Source organism: Carex rostrata, chromosome 8 (genome assembly GCF_964058835.1).
Source record: "Carex rostrata chromosome 8, lpCarRost1.2, whole genome shotgun sequence".
Lineage (NCBI taxonomy): Eukaryota > Viridiplantae > Streptophyta > Magnoliopsida > Poales > Cyperaceae > Carex > Carex rostrata.
This window is the reverse complement of record NC_135925.1, coordinates 13,775,175-13,795,881: the sequence shown is the minus strand read 5'-3', so window position 1 is coordinate 13,795,881 and position 20,707 is coordinate 13,775,175. Positions and strand designations below refer to the sequence as shown.

The following is a 20,707-nucleotide window of genomic DNA, read 5'->3' as shown; positions in this document are numbered from 1 at the left end:
TAACTTTTTTCTAGCCAACTGTGCTACCTCTCATTTAAAAAAAAGGTATGTTAACACTTGGGGTTATAAATGTTGTCAGATGTAACTTAAAAAGCATCTTTAAGTTGACCCAGAAAAAACTGCGTGCTCAATACCAGCATCTACTCAGCACTCCATAAACAAAAAATAGATAGTACTATCTCCACTTAAACTGGCACCTTTTTAACACTGTGATTTAGATATGCTCTAATCTAATCAACACTATGGTATTCTAAAGTTTTCAGCATCTATGATCTTCATGGCATCCTCTCATCTCATATTCTCATTGGTCCCAGGTGAAAGTGTTAGGTGTCTTCCCTTTTACACTTCATAAATACTACATTTTTAGAGGAAGACAATCAAGTGCTATGACCCTGGACCATACAATGATCTCCTATCCGAGATAAAGAAAACGATTTGTCAACTAATCCATAAATAATTTCAAAATTAATAAACCCTCGAACTAGTCTCTTTCATACCAGGGACAGGGACTAATCATTAACCAAGATACAAGATACAGACAGACATATAACAATTTCTCCGTGGAGGCAATTTATCCAGGATTCATTGTACTGTACCATAGGCCATACCCCATAGCTAGCTACCAAAGTTCCAATTGCATTCTTTTATCAAATCCTCAGGTTTTGGACTGTAATTCTGATACCAACACACAAAAAATATAGGTCTCTTGTTTTTCCTTTTCTTTCCTTTGGACTGTAATTCTATTTAATTCTTTTCCATCGTCATGTTTAATGCTCTTATTCTTTGTATTGTTAAGAGGGATTGAATTTAATCCCAAATCTAGCAGATGCCTCCTAGGCATATAACAGAATGGTGGTAGTAGTGGGTTTCCAGTTTCCACTGGTACCAAAGTTACCTAGAATCGTACCGGTACCGGTACCGGTAGATCTATTTGCATCCAGTGTGGCAGTAACATTCATGATAGTATGATACCATCAATATTGAGCACACCAATTAATGGTAAAATTAAAAACTAATCAAATGCTAAGAATTCTTGACCAAAGCAACTTTTTTTATTATATTTACAATTTTCCATCACTAAGAAAAAAGGAGCTCTTCATATGATACAACCAGAGCTACGCTTTTATCTTTCTCCATTATACACTTTTGAATCAATTTCTATTAAAAGTAAACGGATTCTTGTCTGCCGCTGGAAAAAGCAAAGGCGGCTTCGCAACCCATCCACTCCTCTGATGAATCCTCATAAATGTATGGATCATATACTGCTTCCTCCTTTTGCTGCACTGGTCTCCTCAATTCATCTAATATCATCTACAATTTCATAAAATCAACTATCAAATTATTATTTTTTCATTCAGTAACTAAAGATGGAATGGCTTGATTACACTTAACTGTTATTAGTAACTATAAATTATTCCATACAAATTATAATATGGAAAAGGAAGGTACTAATCTACAAATTACCTGATATGCTTGGTTTATCGCGTTGAACTGAGTACTGCACTGGCTTCCTTTGCATACGTCTGGATGATACTGTAAATCAATTTTTTTTTCAATAAGTCGCAGGGAAAAATAAATAGAAACTAAAAGGAAAAGAGAAGGGCTTTAGGAGAATTTTGCAAAAAGATCCAGCTTTCCTACGAAATCAAAATAATACCCTCGTTGTTATTTGGAAAAAACCTAACGCCAACTATTGGTCTAATCCAAATGCACAAGAGAAAAGAACCAATCTGAACTAACACAAAACCATACCTTTAAAGCGAGCTTGCGAAAAGCTCTCTTGACTTCCTTCTCAGTCGCACCAGGTCTAAGTCTCAGAGTCTTGTAGTTGTAGTAGTTATCTCCGGTGAGAGTGGCGGAGCACCTGACACTTCTTCTACCGGCGATCGCCGGGCCGCTCCTCACCATTGATGAAGAACCCATCAAACTCGTCATGTTTCTTCCTTTTTCTCAAACTAAAATTACTTCTCAATTGCAAAAGTATACGAACTCGAACTCGATTGAGCAAATGCAAATTTTTCAGGGCGGGCGCAGGTTATCAGCTTCTCTTCTAATTTTTTTCTCAGAGACGAATGAAATGGAGATGAGATGGGATGAATTTTCAACGAGGGATGAGAATTTATAGGACAACACGGGTTTAGGGATATCTATACTTTTTAGTATTTGACCTCCATTTAAAACAATGGAGGAGTCCATTTTCTCGAAATCGTCCTTATAGGATGAACTCTCCAGTAATTTGAAATGGAGAAAAAAGGAAAGGTGATTGGGTTATGGAAAATGTGAGAGAGTGGATCTAATGCTAGCGTGGCACGTGTTTCAACGAGAAGTTCGTTCTTATCCGGAGGTTATTTTTTGGTTCTTCTTGCTCCCTTTTTTTTTCTTTTCCGAAATTGAAGGATTCAAACTTACGCGGATAATTTTTTTTTTTGTATATATAGAAAAGCCCTGGTGTGTCATATCATATGGATAAATGGATAAGTTCAAAAAAGAATGTAAATAATGAAAACAAAGTGCTACATTCAAGGGAAACAGTTGGAATATATATATCCAGAAATTTAAGATTGGGTTTTGTTTTGTTTTTGAATTTCTCGGTGGATCGATGTCAGCTGCACCATTTTTGGGATGTTCGTCCTATCAAGTTAGCAACGCCAACGCAAGGTTCCGTTAAATCCAACGTGGATCCAACACACATGCCCACATGCGCCTTCTTCTTTCGCCACGTGTGTCGTCAATTTCCCATTGTTTAACTCATTCCTGCTAATTAACCGTTAAAAGTTAAAACACCTCCTAACTTGAATTAACTGTTTTACCGATCAGTTAAATTTCCTTTCAATTTGGATGATGAAGTTGTAATTCTCTTTATGTTGAGATTTGTGCTGTATTTTTAATCAAATACACTCTTTATAGATCTGACGGTTGTGAATGTTTATAAGGTCTTGTGGTAAGTGAATTAAGGACGTTGGAGGTGGTTCGATGGGTGTCCGATCAAACTCGATTCGATTTTCGATCAAAGTCATCTGATCTGTATTAAGATTTATATACACTTAATTAATCCAATTCGTACAAATTTTAAAATTGTTCACATGAATTTTGATGCGGATCAGACAGCTCCGACTGAATATTATAACATTTTTTTAGTCCGATGTTCATCGAACTAGCTCTGACCGGATATTATATGGCATTTTCAACACCTTCTCATCATTAATCCTCTTAAAATATTTGCTAAGAACCTGTTCAGTCGTTTATTGTGCGCGTGGGACAAACAAATTCACTTAGACTTCGCAAAAATCAGTCCACACGCACAATATTTCGGCTATTCAAAATTTTTTTATTTCTGTTTTCTTAAGATGGCCAAACAGATTCTAAAGAAGTGGAAATGAAGAAGTGAAACGGAACCCCTTTTTGTTATAATTGCGAGATCAATAAACGAAATTAAATTGTTTAAAACTATTAGTTAAGTTTTTCAATATAGGTAGGACACTGATATTGTCGGTATCTTAAATCTAAAAGAAAAAAGAAAAGAAAAAATTAATAAGACACTATTGTTCTTAACATTTCAAGAGTTCTGTTGTACGGTGGTGCTTGTTTAAATCATAGATTTTTCTTACAAAACTCAATTTTGATTATTTCATAATAATACAGTTAGGTTTGTAAAGAGAAATAGTTTTTGATTTAGTGACAAAGATAATATTTTGTGTAGAGAATCGCAAGTTCAAAATCTGCATGATCAAATTTCTTGCGTCGATATTAAATAGATTGATATTTTGGTTTCCAATCTTTACTTAAAAAAATTATGACTTCACAATTTTTTTTTTCATATAAATAGTTAAAAAAACTGAAGTTTCAGAGAAGATTCTTTTAATTTAACTAACATTTTTGCACAATCAATTTTTTTTTTTTTTTTTTTTTTTGCGAAATGTTGCTTTTTCATATCATAATTTATTCTCAGACTCTAAAAATTATAATTTTCTTTTTTGAAGCTTTCATCTCACATAAATAATCTTTATTAGTCTTACAAAAATATTATACATTTTTTTTTTCTAATTTATTATATCTACTTTATTTTTTTTTACTGCTAACACACCTGTTCGTTTTATTTGGATGAATATTTTAATATATATACCAGTTTTGGGCTTTTGGCTTAGCGAAGCGCATAAATTACGGAACTAAAACAACACTACATATGATATATTATTAGCGGGGTGAACCTACATATATATATATACATATACAGTGAGAATAAGGCAACTGCTCTATATATCATAAATTCTAAAAATAAGTTTTCAAAGCCCTACCATAAAAACAACAATATTAATTAATTAATTAAGAGTAAGAGGATATATATATATATACTTGATAAGAAAGCTCTTTCCCCAACGGTAATTAATGTTCTTCTACAATAGTCAAAACACGGCGCGTCAAATACTATGTCTATGAATTCTAAAATAGAGCAATCAATATCATATCATATCATATCATATCATAGATAATTTATTGGGATGTAATATCTCGCGCGATCAAGGTTAGGTTACATATACACATATTAAATTATTAATTAAAAAAGAGACATCTCACATCTCGCATCTCTATCAGTAATTCAGTATCAGGGAGCCTTTGTCTCCAAGCAAGAGTCACATCTCTTTTCAAAGGTAAGACACTAATCAAATAAATACTTGTACCAATTTTTCTAATATTATTCTATTAAATTTAAATAGGAAATTTAAGTACAAATTAATTATGCAAGGGCTGAGGTAGGTCATAGGTGACATGTGAAAGCTTATCATCTAGCTAGGAAATTAAATCAAACTTTGCAAAAAAAAAAAAAAACAACCCTATTAAATTTTAAATTTTATTGAAAAAAATATATTGTAGCAATATGTGGCGATTGAATGTTCGGGCAACCAGTTTGTATCTTTCGGCTGTTTTTTTATTAGAAAAAATAAACAAAAACAAATAAGACTCCAATTAAGCCTCACAGTGTTAATTGCGAAGGAAAAAGACGTATTATTTGTTCTAAAATATTGAGGGCTCTTTTGTCAACTTGTGAAAATTGAAAGAATTTTGAATTTTTGAGCTACTATTTATCTTATCACGGAAAAGTCAAAAGTCAAAATATGAATAAATGATAGCATCGTTGATGTTTGTAGATTCTTTTGAGTGCCAAACTTCCCTTCTTTTTCTAAGCAATTTCAATATTTCATTCATGAATCTTTTCTTCTTAGCAATCATGCAAAATATTGAAAGTAGAGACTATTAAAAAAAAAAGAAAAAACAAAGAGAGGAAATGGCTTGGCTTAATAATTGAAGAAAGGATCTACAGGTTCCACTAGAGATCCTTGATTTATATGGTTCTCTTGAGCACACGGTGATTAATTGTTTTCTCTCAGAGATTTGTATAATTTTATGCCATAAAGATTAGAGGCAGAGGGACATAAATCACATGGGGTCAAAAACCAGTTATTATTATATGGTTTTATTATATATTTTATAGTAAAATATTTTGGATATTATAAATTGACCTTTATATCTTTTTTTATGAAAAATTTATATAATTGGCTCCATTTTTTTTTTTTGAAGGAAAAAAAACAGATTATTGTACAATGTGCACAATTTGGGCTCTTGTAGTATTTTATCTTTATATATTTTTTATCCCAATTACTCTAATATCTGCTTCCACCTTTGATAAAGATGATGTGCAAGAACATAAAATCTACCGAATGTGAAAGAAATCACAAAATTCTAGATCTTTTTTTGAAAACCTTCGCAGAAGTTACGAAGTCGTGAGGGAGAATCAAACTCTCAACCTTTGGGTACAACAACTCTAGAATTTTTTCCTAGCCAATTGTGCTACCTCTCCTTTACAAAATTCTAGATCATTTGCTGATTGTAGTAATTATCACAATTTCTTACCCAAACGTTGCTTGCTATATTGTTGTTCACACATTATTATATTTGAATATTACTAGCATATCAAAAATATGACGAAATTTTATGTAATTTTTATCTCGATTCTTTTCTGTGCTTAGATGAAAAATAGTTCTTACCAATGACTTGACAATTATAAGCTTTATCAGCAACTAACAATTAACAAACACTAAATCTTCTCAAAAACCAACTTATTTTTGTTCCAATTTAGCGCTCACTTTAAACTTGCCAAAAATCTACACAATGCATTAACACACACACAAAAAAAAAATGCAGCGGGTTTCTTTGCACTTTAAAAAAAATGATAATTCGAAATTTTAAGTGCCAAGAATGGATTACGAAAATGAAACTTTTCAAAATCATTTTTAGTTCGCATAATGTGAGAAAAAATGTTGTACACAATACATCATGTTTTATTTGTGTTGTGGAGGGAGCGTTGTACAAGAATATTTCAAGAGCGTTCGAAAAATGTTGAAAAATTGGTTGAAGAAGTTAAAGCTCAATAATGGAACTACACAAATAGAAGAATGATGACATAATGAAAAGAAGCAGCTTGTTTAATTGATGTTTTAATTTTCATTCTTTCCTATTCTCAAAATTTTCTTTATTTGTATTTTATTTTATTTTATTTTTCTTATCTTTCCATTCATATGTAAATTAATTGTAGGGTTACCTCTCAAAACCCTGCTCAGACTCTGTAACCAATTGCGGTTAATAAAAATAGGAAGTAGATTCCTATTCTTACTTTAAAAAAGAAGAAGAAAGATACGCAGGTATTATTCATGATCAAAATAACGACTGGCTTTCATTTTTTGTGAACTTTCTAATTTTGAAATTTATTTACTTTTTACCTCTTTATTTATTTTTTTCTTTGCACTTTATCATATAAAAAATGCAGATTTTGTTTATGGGTGTATTCAATGAGTAATTTTCTGTGCAAATATATTTTTGAAAAAGAAATAGTATATTAACAAACTATTCTAAAAAATAAAATTCTGACACACCTTCTCAATTTTATGTGGATATATTTTTTTTTTCCTGTGTAACTGACTCTGACAATTGTAATTTTCATTTCCATAGAAACTCGATTTTATTATTTAGAATCGAATCAAATCGGGTCGGATCTTATTCTCATTGTCTAATGAATAAACAAGAAAAACCCTTCCATTTCTTGTAGCTTCTACCATGTTTTTAAGAAGAAAAAAAAAACAATAGAGATAATGATGACCTTTTTAGAAACTACAATGTAATAATGTCACTTTCTTTGATAGCTACATTAATTCTACAATGATTTGATGGAGATTCAGGAACCTTATCCACTTAAAATATATTTTCTTTGAACGAGGCGGCACCTCCCATTTCAAATAAAATATATAACAATAAGGCCAAAATTATCTACACAATTTAGAATTTGAGATTAGCACAAGCACATATATGTATGTCATACACTACAAATGACCTTTCAAATAAACACGGCTCAAATTAATTTGCAAAGCCATATTCAAATTGAAGCACTTAATTTCCTTCCATAAAATGTGCCCCTATGGCAAGTGTCTATTATTTTATGGCCAAATTAAATGAGACACGTTAATGCATGTTTATAAAATTTGAAGAAACTGAATTGTGGGGTCAACAAATTAAAGGATGTGATTTTAGAGGCCAAAGATGAGATGCAAGATCAATAAGCCAAATATAATAATATATATGTTGAGTGAGACTATGGTTTCGGATTAGTTCTACTATAAATTAATATATTTATATAAAAATGTAATTGTATACTAAATTTTATATTTTTATAAACTATTTTTTAAATAAGAAGAAAATCACTTGATCTAGTGATTTTCTATCTATCTAAATTTTTTTGTAAAAAATATAAATTTAATCTACAAATATATTTTTATATGATGATTATGTTAAACAGTTCATATCAACTTTTTAAACTTTAAAAATAAAAATATATTCTATAGTAAAGACTAATTCACATATTACTTATCCTCATTCTAATACATTTCTTAGAATTATATACACACCGGTTATCAATTAATAAATTAATAAATTAATGTGTAAACGCGTCTACAATTAACTTGAATACATGAAGGTTCTCGACACTTAAGACTACATATGCTTTAATAGTTCGACTACTAATTAATTAATATCAAGTTGCTGTTAGTGGTTAATTAAACACGCTTATTAAGGGACATGGCTACATGAATCCACCCCTTTCTAACCTAGAGCTTTCAGCGTGTCTGCAATTACTTCTCCTAGAATAGGATTTTATAAATATATTGAAAGAGCTGATTTAGCTTCATACAGTGCACTAGTCCTCAGGGGCGGAACTAGAATTTGAATATAGGGTGGGCTAAACATCAATTCAAAAAAAATATATAACACAAAATCTTTCACTATTTGAGTTTATAAAAAGATGCAATAAATAACTAGCATCAACAAAATACAAACCTCAATTAAAATTAAATTTCGTAGCTCTTCTTTAACTTTTTTTTGTTTTCTGAATTTCTTCATATGCTATTGGATTTCGCCCGCCCTCTTCAAAAATTGATTAATTTGTGTTTTTTTTTTGAGATGAGCTAGAAGAGCCAAAGAGATGCTCAATTGCTATGGGATTTCTTCTTTTAAGCATTCAATGACATTTCCTTTTTTTTATTTTCTCTATACGGTAAACTATCCAAATTCTAGCAAGAAGTCGACAAGTTACCTATTTTTTAATATTAATGGTACGCAAATCTAGGAGTCAAGATTGCAAATGGGAAATAAAAAAGACAGAATTTGCTCCTTAAATTTTATTTTTTGACCTGTAAGTTTATAATTATACATAGAATAGGCTGCTATGTACAAAAAAATGACATTTACTTCAACTTCTATATACTTGATTAAAAAAAAAAATTGAAAGGGTGGCTTAGCACCCCCTGAAGAGTATTATGTTCCGCCCCTGCTAGTCCTGTACTTTTTTCTCGTATTTATTGATTGTGCGCTGTATGAAGTTAAATTAGCTCTGTCAATATCTTTACCCTAAAAGAAGTGGCCATTCAGGTCAGAAAATTTAAAATTTTAGGCAAATAATATTTTATGTGACTATGATTATCTAATGTAAAACAACTCACTATCAAATTATGTGATAGAATTGTAATATAAAATAGAAAAGTAAAATAAATTTGGGACTGTTGATTTTTGAAACTATCCATTTGAAACGGAAGCAAACCGTTCAATACATAATGTATTGAATGGTTCTGGACGAATAGACAAGCGTTCAGTATGAAATAAATGATTCTGGTTAATAGCCGTTTAGAACGGATCAGTTTCGTTCGTTGCAGGTGTTTTAATACTATTAGATAGTGAGGTGTTTTACATTAGATAATCATAGGCACATAAAATACATATATATTAATTAAAGTTGCATTAGAAAATTTTAAGCTTTCTTTAAACAATTTTCTAACAAAGATAAGACGAATTTATTAATCCTACAAGGCTGAAATTTCTTACATAACACATTAAATCACTTTTTTTTATTGTCATTTCTGCCTAAATGTAGAAAAAGATGCCACTTTGTTTATTAAAGAAAATTGTTAAAGGAATTGTTGTTGTGGTATGCAATCTTTTAATTATATTGTTTGAGTAATTTGTAAAACATACAATTATTAAATTTAACGGGTTTTTTGTATGAGTAAATTTGCAGGTTCATTAACATTATAATTGCAATATTAATTTAAAGAACCGAAGAAATGAACAAGAAATTATGAAGACTATAGATAGAATTGTAATATCAAATAGAATAGTAAAGTAAATTTGAGATTGTTGATTTATGGAATTATCCGTTTGGAACGGAAGCAAACCGTTTAATATATAATGTATTGAATGATTCTGGACGGATAGACAAGCGTTCAGTATGAAATAAATGATTATGGTTAACAATTGTTTAGAACGAATATGTTTCGTTCATTCCAGGGAACATCCAAATAGTTTTCATTCCGAACGGATATCAACTGTATGAACGCTATTCAGGTAACACATAATTGGAATGAAATATACTATCTGCTCGGATTGGGCAGAAACGTTCTGAATAGTTAGTTCATAATTCAAAAACGAGAAAAATCCTAATTTCAAATAGTTTGTACTATCTGTTCTAACGAAACTTTACCGTACTAAACGGATTGGTTCAAGTACCTAGATCTGAAGCTCCATCTATAAATAGAGTTAATACCCCAACTTCAGATTCAAGTAGCCGCCTCTAATATTCAAAAAGTACTAATTATGTGTTATTGAGAGCTTTCATATCTGAGAGAGCTTAAACTTCAATACTCATTTGATAACCTCAAATCCACTTTACATCTACTTCTAAATCTAGTTAGAGTGTTTTGTTCGTTGTTCTATAGTGTGGAGATCTACTTTAATGCTCCCTTCGAATAGTTGTGTGACTTCTCGCTTGTAGGGCATTCAGGGCTCACTGGCTCAAGCGTTTGTGCTCACCACATAAACATAATTGTGTGACGATGCTCTTTGTTAGGACTCCAATTTCTGCTTCTAGGCTCACCTTGTACACGAGTTAGGCCGTGACTTTCCACGTGTGTTGGGCTCACGTGTTACGAGTTGTATCACTTCTTTTTGGGTAATAGAAAAGACGCACCGACCAGGTTTGCGCTACTCTGGAGATGTAGACATCTTAAGCCGAACTTCATTAACATCCCGCGTGTTAATCTCTCATACTCTTATCTATTTATATTTCTTTGTTTGATTGATTGCGGTTGTGTTGTTTATCAATTTTCACGAAAAACATTTAAGATTCTTTAAAACACCGTATTCCCACTAGATGTTGTTAGAAACAACAATTGTTATAAATAATTTTGAATTACGTTAAATTTACTAGTATCAGATAATTTTTTTTTTAAAGTATGAATAGCCTACTATATTACTAGCATGATAGCTAGATAGTTGTTACGTAATAAAGAGAACATCACATTTTTCAGATTAAAAAAGATTTTGGAGCTTACTTGAAATACAAAGAAACACTTCAAAATTTCATAGAAACTTATATTGAACGGTCTGGATCTAACCTAAGTATTGAACATCACCGGGTTAGGTACCCGACCTAATCTAATTCTTTTTTGAAGGGCACATGTGTAATTTTGTAATAGCGATGCTGCTGCTGTTAAATACCTCGTGTCATGATTGTCAATTTGGTCAGGTCTGAAAAATGTGAGGCAAGTCTGATGCGTACCAAACTAATTAAATTGAACTCCTCCTGCTCAGCATTCAGACCTTCACAGAAGGGAGACGAAGAACTGAGAAAAGCTAAAGGCGTACACCATGTGGCCCATTGGCTAGGGTTCATAAAGGAAATTTGTCTCTAGGCGCAAAGGAGAAATGGGTCAGTTTGCTAGGGTTCATGTCTCCAGGCGGAAGAGAGAAAAAGGTAGGGTTTGTCTCCAGGCGGAAGGGAGAAAAGGGTAGGGTTCGTGTCTCCAATGATCTATGTTGCTTCCTGTTTTTTCATTAAGGGTAGGGTTCGTGTCTCCAGTGATCTCAACATAGAATGAAAAAATAGGAAGCAGCATAGATCACTGGAGACACGAACCCTACCCTTTTCTCCCTTCCGCCTGGAGACGAACTCTATCCTTTTCTCCCTTCCGCCTGGAGACACGAACCCTAGCCAATTGACCCATTTCTCCCTTCCGCCTGGAGACAAATTTCCTTTATGAACCTTAGCCAATGGGCCACATGGTGTACGGCTTTCGCTCTTCTTAGTTCTTCTTCTCCCTTCTGTGCTGGTCTGAATGCTGAGCATGGAGGAGTTCAATAAACTAATGGAAGAAGGGGAGGACGTTGGCAAGGAGAAAGAGCTCAGAGAGGCGTTCAAGATGTACGAGATGGAAGGAGAGGGGTGCATCACCGCAAAGAGCTTGAAAAGAATGTTGAGTCGCCTCAGCTCATCACGAAACGTCGAGGAGTGCATGGTGATGATCCGCCAGTTTGACCTTGACAGGGCTGGAGTGCTTAGCTTCGAGGAGTTCAGGACTATGATGACGGCTTGAAACTATTGTTTAAGATGCATGTTTTGATGCTCAAGCAAAATTCTGTTTATATTGAGTGTATCTATTTTCTTTGTTTTTGTTTTTGTTTTTGGTTTGTAGTCCAATTGAATATATGTTTTACAAGGACAACTAATTGTACTTAACAATTAGAATTCCATTTTGAATTCAATATAAACATATTGATTATGATTGTTGTCCTCACAATTTTCATTGCTTTTGTACTTCTTTAATGTGTATTAAAGTGAGTCACGAATTAGTAGCAAGAACATTGAGAAAATTTGCAGTATCAGCCGTCTCTAATCCGAGCAATATAGCAGCCTGGCTTGGCAGTTAAGTACCAAGATTCTTCAAGTGCATAGTGAACAAATTCAAAAGATTAGCCAGCTTGTTTCTATTGTAGTGTTTACCTGGATTCTTTTAATGGACTATGACTTGATTAAGGCAATGAAAATTACATTTTAGCCAAAAGATTAGTCACACTTTCAAGTATTTGGTATTTGTATCACGTAGAGAGCTCAATTTATCAACAATAGAAAGAAGTTCAAAACTACACAAGCTACCCAATTTAGCATTACATGACCTCAAGAACCTAAATAAAATCATCTCTTACCCTTACAATCACATAGCAAAAGGCAAATACTTACAATTAGTACTCATTAAAATGTATAGCACCAACCTTCCAGACAAGATAAGTGGTGCCAAACATAACTGTGGTAATTAAAAGAAAAGAAACCACAACTGCAAGCACATCGGCACCAAAAGGGTTACTAATGGTCCATTTTCCCTGAGGCAACCCCCTTTTACTATCATCAAACAAGTTTGTCGGTGCTTCCGGGAGACGGGATCCCCTTTTCTTTCCTTTATCAGTCTCTCTGATAGCTTCCAAAACTTTACTTCCAAATTCAGATTTTGGGGGCTTAGGATTCGACTCAGCATACTTTGAGAGTACACGTGCAGCTCGTAACCTCTCACGCGCAGTTAAAGGAGGCCTCTTGCTGTCCATACTTGGAAGGGGATTTTTGTCATTGTTTTGTGGCTTTTCTTCTGTGTTTGCTTGCTCTGATATTTTTGGCTCGGTGACTGGTAAGCCATTTTCATCAGTTGTTGCCGAGATCATAGTGCATCTGTTCTTCTTTGGTGCATAAAAATAAATTGCATTTTGTTTATAGTGTCTAATACTAAGGCAGGATTGATTAGACCACGGTCCAGTTCTCGACAGGCTACCTAGCTTTACCTACAGCATATCAAATCAGAGTTAATTGTTAATAGTTTGTCATCCCTCAAATTAACGACAAAGTGAGTAACTACTCAAATTGAACCAAGTCATATTTGCAAAAATTCTTTTAACTTTGTTTATTTTATAGTTATTTAAATAATTAATTAAAGGGAAAGAAAGAATTAATAAAGTTGTCTTCCACTCACAATAAATTTAAATTATCTTCATCGAAATTGATCAACTCAGATGCCACAAAAATTGAAAACATTAAAGAAGTCATTTAAATTCACCAGAATTGATCAACTCAAAAGTTCCACACCATTCTTATATCAATGAGCCATCAATCTGTAGTCTTTTGATTATGATGCTAATAGATTATCACTATAGACAAGTATATTGTTTTACATATATATTGGGTTTTAATGTTATTTATATAATTTGGATAAGGACTTAGTCAGAGGCACACAACCAGCATCATGCATCCCATATGTGCATTTGTTCTGTAAATAAAAGCCAAATTTGACAGTAAAGATCACAACCCAATTTTTTTTTCTCTTCATGGTAAAACTTTACTTGGCATCTCTATCAAAAACCAGGTTGTTAAAATCTAATTTTCTATATGATAAAATCCCCAGTTAAAATTTGAATAATAAAGGATTTGTAAAGAGTACATATTATCTGTACTTCAGCAATAACCACATCAGAAAATATAAAATCTGGTTTAAATTTAAAAAAAAACAGAGAAAACAAAAACCAAAGTGTTTGCTTAGATTCTCCTACTGCACACTAAAATATTCGGAAACGTAAATTATTCTCAGGATTTAGCTTGCAGCGGTGATGTAAAACTGGTAAATACAAAAAAAAAAAAACACTTACATGGGGACTCAATCTCCCAAAGGGTGTTCATTGCAGTCACCATTTTTCCACCATTTGCCTTTCTTCACAGATAAACACAGAGAGCAAGTGAGAGGAAAGGAGGGGGGGTGGGGTTTAGAGTCAGAGGCAGAGAGGGAGGCGGCGATTTGATAGGCAGGAGGAGGGTAAGAGACAAAGAGGGAAGAGATGGATTGGCGAGAGGCAATAGATGAATTTCCCATGGAGAATCATTCCCCTTTCTCGTGTGAAAGAGAAGAGAGGAGGCAGAGGATCGGCTGTGGCCATTTCTATATTCATAATTTTACTTGAATGGTATAATTAGAAATACAGAAATACGTATTCTAAAATAGAATTTTTCAGATTATTTTTAATAAAAAAAGTATAAGAATTGTACAAGAATGACAAATTTCTAATTTAAGAGGTTTTATGGTAACATTTTTACAATTTTGAAGTTTGTAATGGCAGTCTCACAATTTTAAGGTTTTGTAGTGACAATCTCACACTTTTTCCTAGTTTTTATCTTGTCAAGTTGTGATCTAGATTAATAAAGTAAGATAAACTCAGTTTTAAAAGAAAAAGAAAGAAAGAAATGAAAAGGGATTTAGGAGAATTTTGCAAAAAGACCCAGTGTTCCTACGAAATCAAAATAATACCCTCGCTGTTATTTGGGAACTATTCATCTAATTCAGATGCACAAGAGAAAAGAGAAAAGGAGACAAAAACAAACCTTTAAAGCGAGCTTGCGAAAAGCTTTCTTGACTTCCTTCTCAGTCACACGAGGTCTAAGACTCAGGGTCTTGCAGTTGTAGTAGTTATCTCCGGTGAGGGTGGCGGAGCACCTGACACTTCTTCTACCGGCGATCGCCGGAGAGCTCAAGCCGCTCGTCGCCACTGATGAAGAACCCATCAAAGTCGTCATTTTTCTTGCTTTTTCTCAACGAAAATTACTTCTCAATTGCAAAAGTATCCAAACTCGATTGAGCGAATGGAAAGTTCTCTTTGCTCAGGCTATTAGCTTCTCTTCTAATCTTTTTCTCTGAGACGAATGAAAATGGAGATAAGATGGGATGAAATTTCTCTATAGGACGAAACGGATACGGCTATCTCAACTTTTCCTTTTTTATTCTCCATTTCAATCAATGGATGAGTCTGTTTTTATATAACTCGGCCTTTAAAAGGAACTATCCAGTTATAAGAAATGGAGAAATAGAAAGAAGAATGATTGGGCATTTGGATTTAGCAAATGGGAGAGAATGGATCTAATGCTAGCGTGGCACGTGTTTCAAGTTTCAACGAGAGGTTTATTATCCGGAGGTAGAGGATTAATTTTGCCCGCCTAAACCCTAAACCCTAAACCCGGACCGATCATACCCGTACCCGACTATACTCGTACTTGTGTACCCGTGTCCGTACCCGTTTACCCATTGTACCCTACCCGGGTACCCGTATCCGTTTACCCGTTGTACCCTATCCGGGTACCCGTACCCATTTAAATTCAAAATTTCAAAATTTTCAAAATTCTGTTTTTTAAATTCTGTTTTTTAATTTCTGTTTTTTTATTTCTGTTTTTTAAATTCTGTTTTTTTAATTTTGTTTTAATTTCTGTTTTTTAAATTCTTTTTTTTAATTTCTGTTTTTTGATTTTATATATTAGATTCATTTTTAATAGGTTAAAAAAATTGGTTTTTCAATTTATGTTTTTGAATATGTGAAGTAATTAGATTTGTTTTTAATAGGTTAGATTTTATTTTTGAAATTCGGATTTATTTTTAATAGGTTAAAAAAATATGTTAGATTTATTTTTGTGAATATGTTACATTAGATTTTATTTTAAAAATGTTAGATTTATTTTTAAATAGATTAGATTTATTTTTGAAAATGTTAGACCTATTTTTCAATATGTTAGATTTATGTTGAATATGTTAGATTTAATTTTGAATATGTTAGATTTATGTTGAATAGGTTAGATTTATTTTTAAAAATGTTAGATTTATTTTAAATAGGTTAGATTTTTAATTTATATTTTATTGTTTTAAAGTAATTGATTTAAGATATTTTTTATTTATATTTTATTTAACCTATTAAAAATAAATGAACGTTTACAAAATATATTTGATAAGCCAAAATTGTATCTATTTAAACCTAGGATTAGGTATGTAAATTAAGCCAAGTTTTGGTTAAATTAGTTTAAATTAGGTTTAATTAGGTTAGAAATGTCCAAAAGTTCAAGTTACTGCCCTAGTTATGTTTGTTTTACAGGTAATCAAGTGTTTGGACCTTAACGAAGCAAAACGGGTGAGTTAGCACGAAGAAATGAGCTTCTGCCAACATTTATTGCGGCCCGAAATGGAGTTATTGCGGCCCGCAACCAAACAAGTCAGAGCCTCTTCATTACAGCACAGTTATTGCGGCCCGCAACGCACTGTAGCAGTCAGCCAAAAATAGAGTCTGAACTTAAAACGGCCATAACTTTTGACTCGTAACTCCGACTTAGGCTTGTGACCACTTTTTGGAAAGCTAACGAGAAGATCTACAATCTGAGAATATAAAAGGAATGTATTGCGACCCGCAATGACTTTTATTGCGGCCCGCAAGGACCTCTTCAGAATTTTTCTGCGCAGTCTGTTAACTGCTACAGTACATTGCTGCCCGCAATGAATGTATTGCGGCCCGCAATTAGGTCGGTTCAGAGTCCGAATTTGTTATTTTTGGTTGGTTATTTCTAGGTTTTAGAGGGGGCTATAAATAGGAACCTGTAGAACAGATTGGGGGACGTTTTTTAGGCAAAATCTCTAGGGTTTTAACAAGGAAAAGCAAGGAAAAGTTAGAAGAGAGAAGAAGGAGGAAGAGATCATTGATCAATCGGTTTTATTTGTTTTCTTTCTTTCGGAACTCTTCTATTTTTCTTTGATTTGATTTGTATCTTAGCCATGACAGGCTAAGGACTCTTCTAGGGTAGATTAGGGTTGTACTTGAAACTTTTGTTATGATTTAGTTGGTTTTATTTTATATATTCTTGTTCTTTATTATGATCTATTCTTTATTTTAATTAATTGTGAGGACTTAATCGAAATCACATGAAACCCTAGGATTTGGTATTTGCAATTGAGAAATTTAATATTAGGTCCAGACCATAAGGAATAGGGTATTTGATAGGCTAAGTACCGAGAGGTGACGCTTGTCTTATACGGGTTTTACCTAATAGTTTAGAGAATTGTGCCAAGTACCGAAAGGTGAAAGATAGTTTTCTAGATTTATTGGGACAGTAAGAACTTAATGACTTTAGATTAGGGTAGCCAAGTACCGAGAGGTGACGTTTATTCTAATTAAAAGATGGTATTAATATAGAGATATCCCTTTGTACCTACAACACCCAATTGTGCCTTCATAACTAAAAGAACAAATTTAATAAACCAATTAGTCATAACACTAGTGGATAGGAACCCTAAGAAACCCTAATTTCTCATACTTGTTAAAAACTCAGATTTTGCTTTAAGACTTTTAGTTTAATTCAATTTAATCACAACCAAACCATCCTAAAAACAAACAAATTCCTTTTATTTTATTTTACTAAATTAAATTGATTAGGTTAGACTTGAAATTCCGACTTGTCCCTGTGGAGACGATCCCTAAGTACTCCTCGATAAGGTTGTACACTTGCAACCAAATTGAGTGCAATTTAGGATTTATTACTTGTATTGCATAATTCACATCAATATTATCAATTTAAAATGAACGTTTAGAAAATATATTATCAATTTCAAATGTAAACTAAAAATTTCAAGATATAAATAAATTATGAAACTATATAGTTAGAATGAGAATTTGAAAATAAAATAAAATGACTCGTGTAAAGAAATAAATAAACACATTTGTACTTAGCCGAATAAACATACAAATTTTCGCAATAATAATTTTTATATATAAGTTACAAATTTTATTTATTTAGGAATTATAAAGATGTGACTTGATAATTTTATGTATATATATATACACTATTTGATATTGAAGTATTGAACTATTCAGATTTTAAAAGTCGAATTATAAACACGTAATAATATTTATACGACACTGTTAAAAAAAAAAAAAACATCTATAACTTTGGCTACGAGTGTCGGATTCACGCGTTCTCCGACTTTTCGGAAAGAGGAGAACGAGACGGATCCAATTTTGCAATAATAATTAGAATAAGAATTTAAAAATAAAATAAAATGACTCGTGTAAAGAAATAAATAAATACATTTGTACTTAGCCGACTAAACATACAAATTTTTGGCAAGAATAATTTATATATATAAGCTACAAATTTTAATTATTTAGAAATTATAAAGATGTGCCTTGATAATTTTATGTATATATACACACACTATTTGATATTGAATTATTCATATTTTAAAAGTCGAATTATAAATACGTAATAACATTTATACGACACTGTTAAAAAAAACAACAAAAAAACATAAACAAAAAAACCGGAAAAAAACAGCAAATAAAATAAAAAAATAAAAAATACCCATACCCGCCCTACCCGTCAAGGGTACACGGGTACGGGTATAGGACGGGTAGGGTATGGTTTTTGAAAAATATACCCGACCATACCCGTATCCGAATACCCTTGTACCCGTCCTACCCGTACCCGAGACGTACCCGTACTTGTCCCGGGTATACCCGTACCCGCCCGACCATTAATACACTATCCGGAGGTTATTTTCTTGTCAGCTTTTTTCCGAAATTCAAGGTTCTTTCAACCGACATTTATATTTTTACCCAAATTTTAAAACATTTTAATAAAAATGACCAGATTTTTGAAAAAAATTTAAAAATATCCAAAGTGTGGAAAAATTCCGCACCCCGGAATAAAATTGTTTAGACCTTTCGATTAAATCCAGCACAGATCTTGAAGCACCCAATTAATCCCCGGAATAAATCCAGCACAGATCTGGATGCAGCATAATTTGAACGGTGGAGATTTTCCAAAGAATCAAGTGATACATTGATTGATATATATATATGGTGCGAATTGCACCTGACGGGAAGCAAACAGTTATAATTTTTTTAATTAACATTGTTATAAATTTTTCTTCTATATATGAGTTTCAAAGTTTAATGTTTCATATCATGTAAATATTCACAAATCATTCACCAATTCAGAACTCGAATCGAGACTTCGTAAAATTTCCATAATGTTGTACGAATATTTTCAAGTATTTATAATTCGATTTTAGAATCCGAAACATTAGATATCAATTAGTATGTATAAATATATATATATATATATAGAGAGAGAGAGAGAGAGATGGGCTATGGTGCATTGCAATGCATAGGCCATGGTGTGCATTGGACCATAAATCACCGATTCAAAGTCCAAATGACCGATCCAAACCGTTCATCTTGTTCTCCATATTAATATGTGCTTGGAGACCAAATTTTACATTTTTTTGGAATTTTTTTACTATTTATTAAGCCACTTTGAAAATCGCTGATCCAACGGTGACTGTTTGGAACAGTAAAATCAGAAGCCACCGTTGGATCAGCGATTTTCAAAGTGGCTTAATAAATAGTAAAAAAATTCCAAAAAATGTAAAATTTGGTCTCCAAGCACATATTAATATGGAGAACAAGATGAACGGTTTGGATCGGTCATTTGGACTTTGAATCGGTGATTTATGGTCCAATGCACACCATGGCCTATGCATTGCAATGCACCATAGCCCATATCTCTCTCTCTCTCTATATATATATATATATTTCAAGAGGAGGGTTCAAATGCCTCCATTTTTTGTGCCTCCATCATGCCTCCATTTTTAAAAACTTAAATAACTCAAAGTTTAAAACTTAAACGTCAAAATAAAACCGTTAGATGTGATCTATGTTATTTTCTCTATGTGTTCATAAAAAATTATCACATTTTGATTTTGTTTTTATATGAATCAATAAGTTGAAAAATCAACGTCTAGAAATTATGCACATTAGTATAAATTTTTACAAGCTCAAGATGACAACCAAAACAAAGTTGAAATGCTATAATTTTTTACATATGCATAGATAAAATGATGTAGTTCATATCCAACGGTTTTATTTTGAATTTTAAGATTTAAATTTTGAGTTATTAAAGTTTTTAAAAATGGAGGCATGATGGAGGCACAAAAAATGGAGGCATTTGAACCCTCCTCATATTTCAATGGCTAATTTGCTGCCGGCAGCATTTCTGCCGGCGGTGCTGCTGCCTTTTTTTTATTTTGTGATGTCCAAACAACAAATCCAAACCGTTAGATATTTAATCTATACTATAATCTACTTGGAGACCAAATTTTACATTTTTTGGAATTTTTTTACTATTTATTAAGCTGGTTTAAAAACCGCTGATTTCAATGTTGCAAAAATTTACTGAAATCACCAGTTTTCAAACCAGCTTAATAAATAGTAAAAAAATTCAAAAAAATATAAAATTTGGTCTCCAAGTAGATTATAATATAGATTAAACATCTAACGGTTTGGATTTGTTGTTTGGACATCACAAAAATAAAAAGGGCAGGAGCACCTCCGGCTAAAATGCTGCCGGCAGCAAATTAGCTGGACCATATATATATATATATATATATATATATATATATATAGGACTTGGCTACGGTGCTATGGGTAGCTA

General features: G+C 32.4%; 1 protein-coding gene across 3 annotated transcripts; it reads right to left on the bottom strand.

Moving 5' to 3' along the window:
• Nucleotides 1-1,030: 1,030 nt before the first annotated feature.
• On the bottom strand, nt 1,031-15,139 carry LOC144557977 (chaperone protein dnaJ 8, chloroplastic-like). 3 transcript variants are annotated; one of them, XM_078306663.1, is made up of 3 exons: nt 14,789-15,135; nt 1,465-1,533; nt 1,031-1,311 (listed from the first exon to the last, which is right to left on the bottom strand). In XM_078306663.1, exons 1-3 carry the CDS (start codon nt 14,978-14,980, stop codon nt 1,162-1,164), a joined length of 411 nt encoding a protein of 136 aa, XP_078162789.1. In that variant the 5' UTR covers nt 14,981-15,135; the 3' UTR covers nt 1,031-1,161. The 3 variants fall into 3 exon arrangements, with proteins under 3 accessions (XP_078162789.1, XP_078162786.1, XP_078162788.1); XM_078306660.1 differs by lacking the exons at nt 1,031-1,311; nt 1,465-1,533 and adding an exon at nt 12,466-13,203 and having other exon boundaries at nt 14,789-15,139; XM_078306662.1 differs by lacking the exons at nt 1,031-1,311; nt 1,465-1,533; nt 14,789-15,135 and adding exons at nt 12,466-13,193; nt 14,056-14,134.
• Nucleotides 15,140-20,707: the final 5,568 nt, after the last annotated feature.